The sequence below is a fragment of the Phragmites australis genome, chromosome 21, assembly GCF_958298935.1.
Source record: "Phragmites australis chromosome 21, lpPhrAust1.1, whole genome shotgun sequence".
Taxonomy (NCBI): domain Eukaryota; kingdom Viridiplantae; phylum Streptophyta; class Magnoliopsida; order Poales; family Poaceae; genus Phragmites; species Phragmites australis.
The window spans coordinates 1,519,346-1,535,465 of NC_084941.1; the positions used below are offsets into that span (position 1 = coordinate 1,519,346).

The 16,120-nt window shown below is 44.1% G+C and overlaps 1 protein-coding gene across 1 annotated transcript; it reads left to right on the forward strand.

Moving 5' to 3' along the window:
* Positions 1-10,310: 10,310 nt before the first annotated feature.
* Positions 10,311-15,602, forward strand: LOC133903638 (transcription factor UNE10-like). Its single transcript, XM_062345069.1, has 5 exons — positions 10,311-11,275; positions 11,481-11,597; positions 14,714-14,779; positions 14,890-15,207; positions 15,291-15,602. The coding sequence occupies exons 1-5, from the start codon at positions 10,541-10,543 to the stop codon at positions 15,381-15,383; spliced, it is 1,329 nt and encodes a 442-aa protein (XP_062201053.1). The 5' UTR covers positions 10,311-10,540; the 3' UTR covers positions 15,384-15,602.
* Positions 15,603-16,120: the final 518 nt, after the last annotated feature.

Sequence of the window (16,120 nt, forward strand, 5' to 3'; positions counted from 1 at the left end):
GCCGTGGAGGTTCGAGGGCTCAAGGCGGAAGAGGAGGACGAGATGGATGAAGCCGTGAAGGCGGTGGGTATGGTAACCTGGTGCACTAGCACAGGGTAAATCAAAGGTTTAGTATTAATTATCTTATTTTGATCATATATTTGCTACAATAAATTGAGCTCTACAAATAATATTTACTTTGAATTATGTATTTGGCACAACCATCAGTTAAATTCTAGCTTCGGCCACTGGGAGTGCTGCGGAAGAATATCATATGCTCTTCTGACAGGTGGGAACAAAGATGCAAAATAAGATATTATTATCAACACATTGTGATATAGAGTATTTATCGAACGAAAAAAACTAGCTTCACTGCGAAATAGCCGAAAATTCAAATCCAAATGCTCGAGCAGATTGCCAAAAAAAAAAAAAAGATGGAGCATCCAACCACCTATTTGCCAGTAGGTTATTCAAAAGTAATTCAAACATCAACTCTAAAACTTGAGACAAATCAATTAACTCAATCAAATTAATCCCTAAATCACAAAGCTGAGCTCCCTTGATCTGGACTAAAGTGTTTGCACTGAGGACATGTTTGCACGGAAGATTTCGCCTACAATAGGTATGCGTGGATCCTTGTCACTTTTGGCATTTGTTTTTTACCTTTTCTCTATTTTTATAATAAAATCAAATAAATCATTCAAAAACTAAATTTCTAAAAATGAAACTTTTTTGCCACCATAGATGGTGTGGCAAACTACCCCACTTGAGAAAAGAAAAGCAAGATATGGTAAAATATCGGTCACTCCATGGTGGGTGGAGTAGCTGTAAAGATCGGTGACGTCCTAAGGGGGGTGAATTAGGACACTTAGAACTAAACCGGCTCAAAAAATAACACAAGATAAATCTATATCAATTTCTATCTAAATGTGCTCTAAGTTTATCTAGCGTGTCTACTCTACCGATTAAGGAAACTTGCAACCTATCTAGTAAGGTAAATTGCAAGAATGTAAATGCGGAAGTGTAAAGAGGGTAGAGAGAACAAACTCAGCACTAGGATTTTTATCCCGTGGTTTCGATGGCATGAATGCCACCCCTAGTACACGTTGGAGCTCCACAAAGGATATGCTCCCGGTCGGCACCCGGTCACGGTCTTTGAGCCACCAAGTCACAAAGACAAGGCCTCTACCCGGATGAGCCACCAAACCACCAAGGCAAGGTCTCACCACTAGCCTCTCTTCCGGTTCCTCGCCGCCGTGATCACTTCGGAGCTTGAGCCACAAAGGCAAGGGTCTCCGCGTCCCCGCACAAATACCTTGCCGCCTCTCCACACCAAGTCGGAGGGTCAACAAGCTTACCGGCGAGTCACCAAGACTCTAAGGTGCCGACATACCACTTGGTACAAGTTAGGATCACTCCTTGATCCACTCTCTATGCAGCTATCAACTAGCTACACTCTCTCTAGGCCTACAAGCACTAATCACTCTCTAATGGTGTGCTTAATCGTCTTGGATTTTGATCACTTAAGCATTTTGGTGGCTTGGATGTCTTCTCAAGTGTACATGAACTTCTCTGGACTCCAGCACCTTCAAATGACTGAGTGGAGGAGTATTTATAGCCTCAAACCCGTCAACTAGCCGTTGCCCCAACGGCTCAGAAAATTGTGAGCACCGGATAATCCTGTGATGATAGTAGTACAAGCACCGGATTATCCTATGAGTATATCAGAGAAACTAGCCGTTGGAACCCACTCAAACTCAACTGTGAGCACCGGATTATCCTGTGATGAGTTAGTTAACACCGGACAAAAGCACCGGACTATCCTATGCCCATAAGTTCATTTTGGAGCTCTCTGCAAAAATTAGTCCGGTGAGTTCATTTTGTGAGCACCGGATTATCCTGTGAGGCACCGGACTTATGTTGATTTGAGCACTGGAGTTATGTTGATTTGAGCACCGGATATTCCTCTGAAGCACCGGAGTTATGTTGATTTTGAGCACCGGATTATCCTGTGAGGCAAATTTCAGCACAACTGTATTTTGGGCATAACTTTTCGCTCCGAACTCCGATTTTGATGATCTTGGGCTCTATTGAAAGCTTGTGAATAGATCTACAAGATTATACAAAAATCCATCCCATTTGATCACATCAAAATTCATTGTGAGCACCGGATAATCCGATGAGGCAAATTTCAACACAACTGCGTTTTGTATTTTGGGCATAACTTTTCGCTCCGAACTCCGATTTTGATGATCTTGGGCTCTATTGAAAGCTTGTGAAGAACTCTACAAAATTATACAGAAATCCAACCCATTTGATCACATCAAAATTCATGAAATAAGTCCAATTCATTCCTTTCTTTGTTCCGGCTTCGGTGACTTCTCTTTTGTTTTATCCATGAGACCTACTAAAACATATACTTGACAAACATGTTAATCTTATTGACTATATTGTCATTAATCACCAAAATCACATACATACCCTTATGTAATTTAGACAATCAACCTAAGAGCATGTTTCCTACAGTAGCAAAACAATGCTACCATTCCAGCCACCACAGTGTGGCAAGTAGGAGTCTGTGCAATGAGTGATGTGACAATATTGTCTTGCCACACTAACTACTACGGCGTGGCCACAAGGTTCCTTTTTAAAAAAATAGTTACAAGTTTTGTAAGTTTAGTTTAATACGTTTTAAAAACCTTATTAATTTGTTCACAAATATTTGTCACACTACATGTTCCGCAAAGCAGGATTTTCCATTTTGCCCTTTAGAAATGTATAAGCATCACTAACCTCCACCCTCAACTAGTGGGCTCAGCTGTAACATTGATTAATAAGTAGACATTAAGTTTTTTCCCGCCTTGAATCCGCTTGTGTACTGCATCATATAGTTCTTTTGTGGGCAGAACAGGGAGCAAATTGATCTTTTTCTCGAGCCACTTATTCCCTTCATTTAGTTCCCTTCCTGATTCACTTTCCCGTTTCTATTCTCTTTATTTTCTCTTATCTTCAACAGCTTCCCTTCGAGGGGAATCGTGAAGGAAATGATCCTGAGAATCCTGTCGTGAAGGGAACCGTGAAGAGAAACTGTTGAAACGCTGAAGAAAATGAAAATCTCTTCACGACGAAATTTTAGTCCCCAAAGAAAAACCGTTAAAGCTTACCTTATTTGTGGCCTACCAAGCGTGAACGTGTTGGTGAAGTGTGGCTACGAACAACCTGGGAGGAAGACAGACAGCAATGGTCCTTTCTTATACCATGGTCCGGGATGGTTGAGGATCAGATATGATCAGATCTCTTTCACCCCAACTAATCAATGCAGTACCGTGGTCCATACAGTGCAAGCAAGACGACCGGTAGATATTTGAGTTTGGCCCAAGCATGCAATGCAAAAGAACAAGGAGTTATGTTATCTTGAGAACTATTGGAGGCAGTTACAGATTGTCCTCGCGTTACATGTTATCTTGAGGACCGAGGGCCAGTCCTAAAACTTAAGTGGTCCGTGATAAAACTAAAAATGGGTTTATTAAATATAAATATCAAAATATTTATATATTTATTGTAAAGATAATATTTTAAGTAGAGTTCATGAGTAATTATGATAAACTAGAATAACCTGGAATGTATGTGTTACGGTAAGCTGGAACAACCGAGAATACTCCGATCTGACGTATTCCATTTTGTTCCAACTTATCATAAATATTTACAGGAACAAAATTATTGTAAATGCTGGCAAGAACAAACATATGAGAGATCGGAGTACACATACGTATGATTGCGTTAATGCATACTAACTAGGTAGAGATACTCAATCGATCAGTTGCATCTGCGTGCCTATATATAACTTATTGCGTGTAGCTCTAGTTACTCACTGGTACATGTAGCAGGTAGCTTGCAACCATAGTATGGCTTTGGAGCTATATGATCGTAGGTGCCAGTACCACAACACAAACGTGTGAGGAACCGTTCAAATAATATTCTAATTAATCACCAGGAGGATCATTATTCATAATCACAACCTCGATGATTAATCAGAATATCATCCTAATGGTCCCGGCACGTGTTTTGTACCCAAGATCGGAACACATACCTTTCCAACATGTACATCACAACAAAGCTTAACAAAGAGCGAGTAATTAATATTATATTATAAGTTCTTAAGCATGCAACAAGTTATCATAATTTACAGCAAAAGAGAGCTAGAAGGAGACTAAAACCTGCTCAACTCCTAACCAACAAAAGAACTAAGCAGCGGAAGACTAAAAGCTATACAACAAAAGGATATGGAGTCACATGTCCTTAGGCTCCATTCCAAAACACTGAGTTTAGAGTAGAGTGTGCTACTCCTGCCCGTCACCCTGATCGGCAGTCACAAAATAGCCAAACACCGCCCCCTCCTCGCTGACCTGTGAACCTGCATCAACTTAAGGGCAGCATCCTGAATACGAAGGTACTCGCAAGTCTTACACAATATGGATATATAATATCCCGACTCCAAAGATTATACATTGAGAGAGAGAGGTGAGAGGGAGAGAGAGAGAGGAGCACGTGGGGAGTGACGGAGGAGAGAGAGAGGGTGGGCTGCCCCCTTTTGAGTGAGAGAGAAATATTTCCCTCATGTGGGCCCCATAAGTTAGAGAAAAAAATTCAATTTTGCTTCTAATTCAATTCTCTCTCCAATTTTCTTTCCGCTCACTTCATTAATCCAAATTGAGGTGCTATTGTGCTCCAAAGATCCCGAAAAAATTTTATGTCGTGATTAAAATCCTTAGGAGCATCTGATCACAAAATCGCAGCTCAAATTTCAATCTGGCGATCGGAAGCGATCCAAATTCAAATATGAAGCTATTAATGCATGTTTAATATTAAACACGCAATTACGGATTTCGGGACGTGACAAAATGCTACGCTGCGCTGACAGCTAGCTACTTACTGCTAAATGGTTGGGTTAACCTGTTAGTGGTTGATCGGCTGCGTGCTTCTGTGATTGGTGGCATGCACAATCGGGTTTTATAATGGTGATGATTGGGCACACGCAGGGAGAAGCCTCGTACCGTGCAACGGAGTCGGACCCATCGATCGCCGGAGTGAGCCGGTAGGTTTTCTACATGGTCGAGCGGTCAGACCACCGAGTTGCAGAGAGGTTTAGCGCCTGGCGGTCAGACTGAATCCTGGGGCGGTCAGACCGCGGGGCATGGTGGTTAGATCAGCCCAGTGACGGTCTAACACCTGATTGTGTATCTTAACGTGAAGCTGATTGGCTAAGTTTCATCCTGGCGGTCAGACCAGCCAAGATGGCGGTCAGACTGTTGGGGCCTGTAGTCACCGGAGCCTTCGTCGGCGCCCTCTCCTGCTGGTTTGCTGCCATCATGTGTTTGTTCATGGTATGATCTCTGCAATTAGCTAACGATTAGTATCAAAAATTGAGAATACTTGATTAGTAGTTGCTCAATTAGTGTTTCTTGAGTGTTGTTGTGCTAGCTATACTTGAAAGTGCATCTAGTCTTTGTGTGTGGTTTTGATAATTAATGATAATACCTATGGACTAACAACGTTATTGAGAATTGTTAATAGGTTGTTCCAGAGGTGATGCATGAAGAAGGGATATGCATCAAGATGAATGAGCTCTAAGTAATGCTCGGGTAAGTCAATAACAATATCTATGGACTAACAATTATGTTGAGAATTGTTATTAGGCTATTTCATAGGAGATACATAAGTAATGAAGCATGGATTCATTGAGAAGTGCTATGAGTTCAAATAATTGCATCAAAGTCATTAAGATCTTAATGATGCTAATGAGAAGAAGAAAAAGCTCAAAGAAGAAGTTTGAAGCATGAAGGCTAAGTTACTTATGGAGATCAAATAACTAAAGGTAAGAAATTGTCAATTAAGTTCTATGGACTAACCCATGTGCTTTGTACTTGAGAGTGAGTTGGGGTTAGGATCTATAAGAAGGAATAAGTTGAATTGAAATCATATATACCAAGAGTGAAGAACAAGAGTGGACTACATATTTAATAAAGTGAATTCTTTGAATATGTCGAATACAAAGTGGTTTTCTGTGACAAGACGGTGAAGGGCAATCAAGACTCGGCTGTGATGAACCATCCGTGGAGAAGGGCAAGCAAATGGCTCAGCGTCAAAGGACCAAGACGGTGGTGAAAAACGAGTGAAGTTTTTGCGCCAATGGACCGTGTGAGGTCATAGAAAGCTATGAATGATTCGCATCAATCATTTGAAGAATCAAGAAGAGATGGAGTGAAGAATATATAAAAGTTGGCAACCCTAAAGGTTTGAATGAAAGAAATGGTACTTGAAGGTATTCAAAGGCTCAAAGTATTTCAAACAAGTTTTATCTTTGAATTTGAGTATAGGATGCCGCACTATTAAGATGAATGCAACGTAGAGCTAATTGTCGTGTCTCTGTGCTCAAGAGTTTCTAACCAAACCCAAGTTAGCGTTCTTTTTAGAAATCCGATGCGGAAAGTGTGGAAGTGTCCGAATTGGTTATTGGATTCTTCCTAGTTTTATCAAATGTGTTTTGGTTCATAAATTCAGTTGGGATGTGTAGCCCTCTAAATTAGCTTTTCATAGAGTCTAAAATCGTCGAAATCGGACTTCGGGATCAAAAGTTATCGCCGTTTTTAGAGGGCTAGCTGTGCTGAACTCAGATACTCCGGGTTGACCTGGATACTCGTTGTCCGGAGTCTCCGGGTGAGGTTCCGAGTCGAGTGGTCTGTTAGGGCCTTTTAGGTTTACCCGGATACCCTGGGTTCCGAATACTCCGGATGAGATTCCGAGATGGGGTCTCAGTTTGGGCCTTGTTAGATTACCCGGAGACTCCGATCAGTTAAAAAAAATGATGTAACGGCTAGTTTTTAGGGGTTGGGTATTTATACCCCCTCACCCCCATCCTTTGGAGCTGCTACAAAGGCAAGGAAGAGAACATATTTTAGAGCCAAAAGAACTCCTTTCCACTCCATTTTAGTGAGAGATTTGAGAAGAAAAGTGAGTTGGGTTGAGAGGTTGAAAGATGGAGTGCAAGTGAGCTAAAATCCATTCTTGAGTACTCGAGTTCATCAACAAGAAGTTTATCGTCGTGTTTGTTACTCTTGGAGCTTTGAGCTCCTAGGCGGCTAGGCGTCACCGATGAGCACCTAAGGTTGTGGTGTGCCGCGGAAAGTTTATGAAGGCTTCGATTTCACCTCCAGGGAAGAATCAAGAGTGCAAGTCAAGCTCAAGTGTGATCAAGCTTGGAGAGGAAAAGGGTTGAGAGAGACCCAGCTCAAGTGTGACCGAGCCCCTCAACCGAGAGACGTAGGAACCTCTAGAGGAGGTGTTTGAACTTTGAGAAATAAATCTTGTGTCTCATCTCTTGTTTTCTTATTCTTGTGTTCTTGCTTAATATTTGTGCATTTTGCTCGATCTACTTGCTTGTGTAAAATTGATTGTAGGTTTTTCGTGGATGTACTTGGAATCATCGCTTGTAACACACGACTTCATTTGGTTTGAGCTAGAACTCTTTAGCCGTACTTTAATTTCAGTTTTGAGCACATTCTGTACGGAACCCGGAGGTTCTGGATTTAACCCGGAGACTACGGCTTGCCATGTCGGAGAAAAACATTCACGTGGCACGTTATGTGGATCACATAATTTGAATGGGATTATGTGCACACGTGGCGACTTCCTATTGGCTAGCGAAGGGGTATGACTGGATCTAATCTCGATCGTTCATCTGAGATCGGACAGGGGGGGGGGGGCTACCTTGGCTCTGGCTCGGGATAGTGACGGCGACGAGGTCAGGATGATGACGGACGGCCAGAGAAGGTCGGTGATGGCGCTGTGACTATCGGGGAACTCCAGCGAGCGGTGGAAGACGATCTTCGAGCGTTGGGGAGTCTGTTTGATGGGCATGTCTGCGTCGGAGGATGGTGGAGCGGCATGGCAACGGCGAGCTTCAACGGCACGGCTTCAGCGGTGGCTAAAGCTCCGTGCGGTAACCGGACTTCAATGGGAAGCGGCGGAAGGTGATGAGGCAGAGTCGGCAAACGCGGGCGTGAGGTCGGAAGGTGTCGGGGAAGGCTGGAGCAGCCCGGCGACGATGGGGGAGGCTCGGTGGAGTCCGACGGCGTCTCATGAGCTCTCGGGTGGGGGAAAACCGATAGGATTTGGGGGCTTGAGCACGGTGGAATGAAGAGGGGTTCGGCCGGGGGGTCGGGGCGTGGTGTAGAGGGAGGGGCGGTTGCGGAGAGGGCATGGGGTGGAGAACGTGCAGCGGCGGCAGTTGCAGTGAGCGGGAGATTGGGGATGATAGGCGGGGTCCACGTGTCAGACAGAGGGGGAAACGGACGTCACAGTAAAAGAAGACGAATTTTTGTAAAAATGTTGTGACATCATTGTCCTTTCAATACTTCTTTTGTGCTGCAACTTCAACATCTTGTTGTTGAATTCTGATGTAATTTTTTTCTACACTCAAGTAAATAAAGAGAACAATATTGTTGGTTTATTTGGTACTCAGGGACATATCTTGATGCAGCTGGTGTGCATGCTCATTCTTTCTAGATATTAGTTGTTGCTTCTCCATGTTTCTTTTAGCATAGTGTATGATTAATAATATAGACTTAATCTTGTGTCTTGTGCCTGATAGAGTTGTAAATTAGTTGAATATTTGTTTCCTTCGATGGATTAATTAATGTCTTTGTGCTTGCATGAGGTTGTCAAATGCAATTATGACGATTGTAGCTGGTGAACAAAATTATAGTATTGTTGGTTTGTAGTTGGTGTGTGTTTTCATCATTTTTTAATATTAGTTGCCGCTTCATGTCCTGCATAATTTTCTATTTTATGTGTGTATATATATATCCTGAAATGACATCAATATTAAGCATACAATTACGCATGCTCCTGCATATTAGGTAATTTTATATCATGGATAGGGATTCCATCGATTTAAGAAATTTCTGTGGATATAAATCACGTATATATATCACGACATTCTCATGGCTGACCAATCAAGTCATACATCCAAGAAAAGGGCTAATGCCTGGGAATATGTTGAATCAGAACTGTTAGATGGCAAAGAAAAGGCAATATGCAAATATTGCAAGATACACTTATCATCTGAACTTAGGAAAGGAACAAATCGCCTGAATAGCCATATTTGGTTCCACTTGAGGATAGGGAGAAATTCTTGCACTGCGCCCCTCATACCTCTAGTCACTGTCATTATCCGATTGAACTTGAAGCGGCTCCAGCTATCCTTGAAAACTCCAGCGGGAACCAGCTATTAGATGGCTGGAAAATTTTACTAATGACCTTGGGTCATCTCCTGATTGATTCATGCCATGAGTACTGATATGATGGTGCATGATTACCGACGAGTTCCGTGTTTGGATATCCACTGATGGAATTCTTCAATCATACATACACAACCAGCCATCTACGTCCAGAAAAGTTAAAACCGCATGGGCTTGTGCTCACACGTTTTATCTTCACTATTTTTCTGATATTCATCCGTAGATTAATTCTTCTCACATATCTTATAATTTTTTATCTACTTCTGATAAACGAATGATTCATTTTGATAAGTCATATGTCATACACATGTGAAGTCAGAGCCAAACGAACAATAGAGACAAAGACCAACATAATTAGGATCCATTTCGATGGAATCCTCTTGTTTTACTTAAGAAGTTAAGTAGATGCCTTATCACAGCCGTTCGAAAGGCCAATCAGTCGGTGGAGACTGTCTTCAGCCGGCCGGGGCCGTATACACATGTATGCTCTTGTAGCCCTGCCGATGGGTCCGTTCCCAAAAAGAAGGTTCGCGCCGGTATCCGCGGCAACACGAGGCGAGACGGGCAAACATCGAGCCCCGCCAATCGGGAACAGTAGCAAGTACAGAAGCAACAGATCAGAGAACGGCGGCAGCACACGGATGAACATGCCAGCCGCCTCCGCGCCACCACTCAATGGCTATCGACTACCCACCCACCGGCTCCATCCGCGCTGCCGACACACCGGGGCACGAAGAAGAGAGGCGAGGAAGTATGCCGCGCGCACCGTGTGTTGAGCGAGCATGCATGCCGTGCAAAAATCGCTCGAAACAGCAGCAGGCATTGCAGTGGCAAGTACGGAGTCCTATATATGATTGAGAAAGGTGGCAACGTGGTCATGTGGAAGGCGAGGCGGCTACGTGCCCGCCTCCTCCTCACAAAGCCCTAGGCCCCTCGTGACCTCGGCTCCCCCCGTGCCGTCCCTCTCGCTGCCCCCGCCTCCACCTATCCACGCCCATCTCCTCCTCATACACACGACCGCGGACACGATGCATTGCATGGCTCCGCCACACACCGCGCGCACCTACCGCTGCATAAGTATCTCCGCCTCCGCCCCCGCGCGACCCCCGCGCGCGCCTGCGCCATTCACATATACGCTACCGATACGCGTGCAGAGCTCGGATCGGCCGGACATCGCTACCCGCCGCCCGCGCGCCCGTGTCGCGCTGCAGTGCGTGAAATGAGGATATAGTAGCCACGTGATCGGCCGCGGTGGTACAGGCATGAACCAGTGCGTGCCGAGCTGGGATCTGGACGACCCGGCGGTGGCAGCTGGCGCGGGAGGGCTTAATCCGGTGTCGGTGGCAGGCGGCGCGCACCGGGGGGCGGTGTCTGGAGCCGGCGGAGCGTTCGCGCCCGCCGTCGTGCCCATGTCGGACCAGTACTACGAGTTGGCGGAGCTGACGTGGGAGAAGGGCAACATCTCGTCGCACGGCCTTTTCAACCGGCCGGTGGCCAAGTTCCCGCCCGCCGCGTCATCGCAGCTGCATGCCATAGGAGGTGGTGCCGGCGGCGGGGACCGCGAGACGCTCGAGGCGGTGGTCGGCGAGGCGGCCGCGCGGTTGCACTTCGCGCAGCCAGGGCCCGCCGCGCCGTGGCTCGGAGTGGGGGTGGTGGGAGGCGGCGCCGTGGCGCGCACGCAAGCGGACGCGCTCGTGCCGTGCGCGAGGGACGAGGCGGCGGAAGGGGAGGCAGCGCGGAGGAAGCGGGCGCGGGTGGTCGGCGAGGACGGGTTGGTGTGCGCCAGCCAGGGGAGCGCCGCGCCCGGCCGCCGCGGTGAGAGCGCGCTGCTCACGCTGGACGCCTACGGCACCGGGGCCGATGACGTGTGCGGGTTCACGACGACGACCAACAACTCGACGTCGCTGGAGCGGGAGGACAACGGCTCCCCGGACACGGAGAACACCAGCATCGGCGGAGGGGTCAGTGACTCGCTCTGCTTCAGTCACCGGTCACAGGCAAGCTAACTGATCAGCTCACATTTGTACGCACCTCTAGCTACCTAGCTAGCTTCCTGCACTTGGCATCCAATTGCAAGAGCCAAAAGTACCGTGCACAGACATCACACATGCATGCAGAGTTTCTGTATGTTCTAGCAACTTGCAGAGTTCGTAATCTTATTTTGTGTCAATCGGTGCATGCATGTGTCTGGCAAAATCAAAGAGAGACGGCTTGTGCGACAAGGGGGAGAACATGGCGATCAACGGGGAAGCGGGAATGAGGTCGTCCATTTCCACCAAGAGGAACCGGGCTGCCGCTATCCACAACGAATCTGAGCGGGTAAGGAAACCCGGCCCCCATTTCAGCACCATAGATTATACTGAAACGGCATATATTTGTGATCGGAGAAAATATGTTCATTAAATGTGGTGGCGTATACAGCAGGATGGCACGGTGGATATAGATCATACTAAGATTTGTATCAATCCTTAAATTTTACTATAGTTCTGATATTATAGCACGATTGATATATTAAATTATGTTAAGTTAAATCATTCTTAGCTACCATTCTGTAACCATCACTAGTTGTATGTGACCGAGGAAAACTGGACCTCCCTCAGCTCCAATCGACATCACGAGCACGTTCATCTGTTTCCGAGTGAAACGCGGTGCAACTTTCTTTGAGACAACTAGCTAGTAGGTAGCTAGGCTTTGTACAGTTTAATTAATCGAAGCTAAATGTAAAGTGAAAAAAGAATATAATATAAACGTTGCCAGACCACTACGGCGGACGACAATATTACTACTTCTATGTACGATTGGTAGAGACACTTCTGTCGAGAGCTCAACTCTCTGATTTCGTATATATGTCGACCAGTTCTTCGTTCTATCTTTAGAACCTAGTATACTCTATACAAGTTCCTTCCAGTTACGAGTATGTGACAAATCACTCATCGTTAGCTTAGATTTATTCGAAAATTCATCGTTTCTTCAAGCCACCAAGTCCCGCTTGTGTATCCTTTTCGCGTACGAATTTTCACACATCCGATTGTCCTTTTTTGGTTGTCGGATCTTTTAGCCCTTTTTGGTTGCCGGATTGAGTGTCCCTCGCTTCTCTTTCAATCTCTAATCTAATATAGAGTATAAGTGATATTTTGGGCATGATATTGTCATTGAAGAACAGCTTTGGTCGCTAATTTCTGTTGTAATATATTTACGAAACATAATAGCTAGCTATGAAAGTGCTTTTCGGGAAGACTTTACCAACACTGCTACAAAAGAGGTATCACTGCCAATTCAAAATTAGTATCACTGTTGAGTATCACTGCCACAAACTGGTAGTTATAATTGGTCCTAATTTTGATGTTTTTGGGACCAAAAATTTTTAAACTAAATATTTTGGCCCCCAACCAGCCCCTCTAGACTACACATAGTTGCAACTCGCAAGTCATAAGTTTTTTCACGCAAATTATACGTGTGTGCGGTTCGTGTGAGTAGAACCCAGGATATCTCACTTTGCGCATAGGCTTCTTACCATCTCTCATTGCTGAGAACAATTTGATATCTTTTCCTTTTGACCCTTGTTAACTAAAAATTGTGATAGTTATTTGGGTTTCAAAATAAATTTAAAAGGAAAAGTTGTCAACTACAAAATTATAGTTCTCATCAAGAGCTACAATTTTCATATAAAGTTTATATTCATCTGATGATTATTTGGTATCAAAATGACTTTCCATATAGTGTTCGATTAAACATTTATAACTTTTACATACGGAGTCTGATTTTGATATTCGACCTCTACTTTCGAAGCTAACCAAGAGGTGTATTTGAAAAAACACTAATGTTTACACCGGTACTTTTATTGACCTAAAAAGGCTCAGAAGATCGTCGATAAGACATTTGAAGTTTCGGTCAAAAATTTACCTTATCCAATTTGCCTAATTTTTTTAGACATAGTACTACATCTAAAAGTCAGTGCTGAACAAACATTTCATAAGTCCTGGTTACCAAACTTGCAATACAGATCTTTCAAGTTGTAGTTTTTAACTTGATGGCCCTGTGTGTGGCTTTTTTAATACTGTCTAGTAGTTTTATACTAGATCCTATAGTTTACTTCGTTATCCAGTGTGTGGTTTCTCTGATTTTTCATATTCAAATTTTTGGATGATTATTTAGACATTCATATGGCTTCAAATAAAAAAGTTATCAATTACAAAATTATAGATCTCATTAAGACCTATAACTTGCATATAAATTTGTCTCCATCTAACTCCATATAAAAAAGTTATGATTTTTTAAAGATTGACTGCATTTTATTGTCACTAATGGTTAATATAACGAACCAGCAGTGATAATGTCTCTATTATCACTGCCGATTTATGGTTAGAAACGATAGCGATAGTCAAGTATCATTACTGGTTCAATTAAAAAACAGTAGTGATAGTAAACCGTTAATAATACTATCACTAGTGGTTTTTAATTAAATCAGCAATAATACTTGATTATCACTATCAGTTTTTATCGGATATGCTATTACTACTCGTTATTTTTAAACTGATAGTGAAAGGAGGCACAAATAACCCTTTCTGTATCATTTTCATATGCACAGTCTAAATCTTCGTAACTTCTTATATTTATGTATAGAAATTTAACTGCACCAATCAAAAAAACATTATTTATTTTTTACAAGTGGGAGTCATTACTATTTGATTTAGGAATGTTCAGATTTGTTTTGGAAGACAAAACAAATATATTCATGTTCATTGGTCCATTCATCATATTCATTTTTGGCTCAAGCCAGCACAAATCATATTTGATAAGTAGGATAAGTCCCACATAGCTATCTATCGCACAATTCATGGTAGCTTTTTTGACCTAGTCGTGACACAGGAATCGTCAAGGTTTCGAACCTTCCCAATGGCTAGTGTCTACTCAAAATAAGATGCCAAAATACCTTCGACGTCTCTATATCATGCCGTACTTGCTTGTTTCCTCATAACGGTGCTGTTACTTGAAACAAGATTTTTTTTTATTTTTAGATTCGTGCTATTACAGACGTCTAAAATTGTTAAATTTGAGAAATTAAAATAAAAAAATTCGTTGAGACAAAAGGTTCAAAACTTTAGCTTGTTGGTAAGTGGGCTAGATCAAGCATGGCCCGTTTGTTGCTTGAAGGGGCTATGGGCCAACCCAAGGTGGTATGTCTTCAATTGGACCAGCATCCCACTGCGCAACACATTTTTTCATAACGGGCTACTCCGATTCCATTACCAAAAATGATATAACGGAATTAAAACATTGCAATACATGAAACCGTGTTATTTTTTTAATAATGGAGTAAACAAATTTCAGCCTCTACATCCAAAGATTTAGGTAGCCGATACTTATTATATGGAACAAACTTTGCAAGTTACAGGAACCAGCTTTCTTATCATTTCCACTATGTTGCGTTGCAGAAACGAAGGGATAGGATCAACCAGAAGATGAAGACCTTGCAAAAGCTCGTCCCAAACTCAAACAAGGTGAGCCGGTGTGGCAACTCCGAACACTCAACTGATCAAAATAAAATACGCCCGCGCAATCGACCGATTTTAAATGTAATTCCGACGCACTGTCTTGCCGTTCTTGCTAGACTGACAAAGCGTCGATGCTGGACGAGGTGATCGACTACCTGAAGCAGCTGCAGGCGCAGGTGCAGGTGATGAGCCGGGTGAGCAGCATGATGATGCCCATGGCCATGCCGCAGCTGCAGATGTCCGTCATGGCGCAGATGGCGCAGATGGCCCAGATGGCGCAGATGGCGCAGGGCATGATGAACATGGGCTCCCTCGCGCAGTCCGGCTACGCCGGCCTCACGCCGCCCATGATGCACCCGCCCAACTTCGTCCCCATGACCTGGGACGCCGCCGCGGCAGGCGCCGGGGCGTGCCAAGCGCAGCAGAACGGCCAGGTACGTGCAAAACCATGTCTACGTCCAGTACTGGCAGGTACGTGCATACCATATCTGCGTTTGAAACTCACTAAGCTCTGCAGCTACCGGGCATGGAGGCGTACAACAGGATGGTGGCGCTGTACCAGAAGATGAACCAGCAGCAGCAGAGCCAGCCAAGCAACGCCAACCAGTGAGCCTAACGGATGTAGAATATGTACATGGTCTTGTTGGAAACCATTTTCTAGCTTTTCTTTCATTGCCTTGTCATGATTTTTCCGCTCGTTTGATGAATCCGGTAACATTATGTATTTATTTTGTTTTTGACCAATCTAGCATGTACAAATGACCAAATCGTTGTGTAAAGTAAAGCTGTGTTTGCATCAATGAAGCACTTGACTAGGTGTTGGACCCAATTTATGCTGCTAGTGTAGCAACTGAAGGCGATATTCAGGCGAGACTTTCATTTTTCCTTTCTGCCGGCTAGTGAGTGCAGATAGAGCTGTACAGGACGCATCAGTAGCTGTGCAGTCAACCATTCACCCCTTTCAGATCTTTTTACTCTCCCGATCTCCGTCTCAAACTATCAATCCTGCTCATTCCATGCGTAGATATTTTTTGCTCAGTGCTCCAACACAATGCGACGGAGCCTGACCAAGAAAGTGATGGTTTGTTCTTTTGGGCCTCGGTGGATTGAGTTGCTGGGCCGCAATCCAAAGGACGCGCGCTCAACGACTCAGCTGCCAATCTGCCATCTACTGTTGATGCCATCGATCCAAGTGGAGGGAAGGTGTCGTGCTTCACCGGACTGTTAGGGTAGAGGTGGTTGGAAGATCGGAGAAGGAGCATGGAAGAGAAGTTCATCCAGAGAAGGAAGAGAGGAGATGGGAAGGACGACTGTATCTTCCCATTCAGAGTTCTATTCTCAGTTGTC

Bases quoted from the DNA above. Each gene is read 5' to 3' on its own strand.
- LOC133903638 (XM_062345069.1), top strand. From the start codon at position 10,541: ATGAACCAGTGCGTGCCGAGCTGGGATCTGGACGACCCGGCGGTGGCA. The intron at 11,598-14,713 runs GTAAGGAAACCC...GTTGCGTTGCAG, and splicing joins TCCACAACGAATCTGAGCGG to AAACGAAGGGATAGGATCAA. The intron at 15,208-15,290 runs GTACGTGCAAAA...TAAGCTCTGCAG, and splicing joins AAGCGCAGCAGAACGGCCAG to CTACCGGGCATGGAGGCGTA.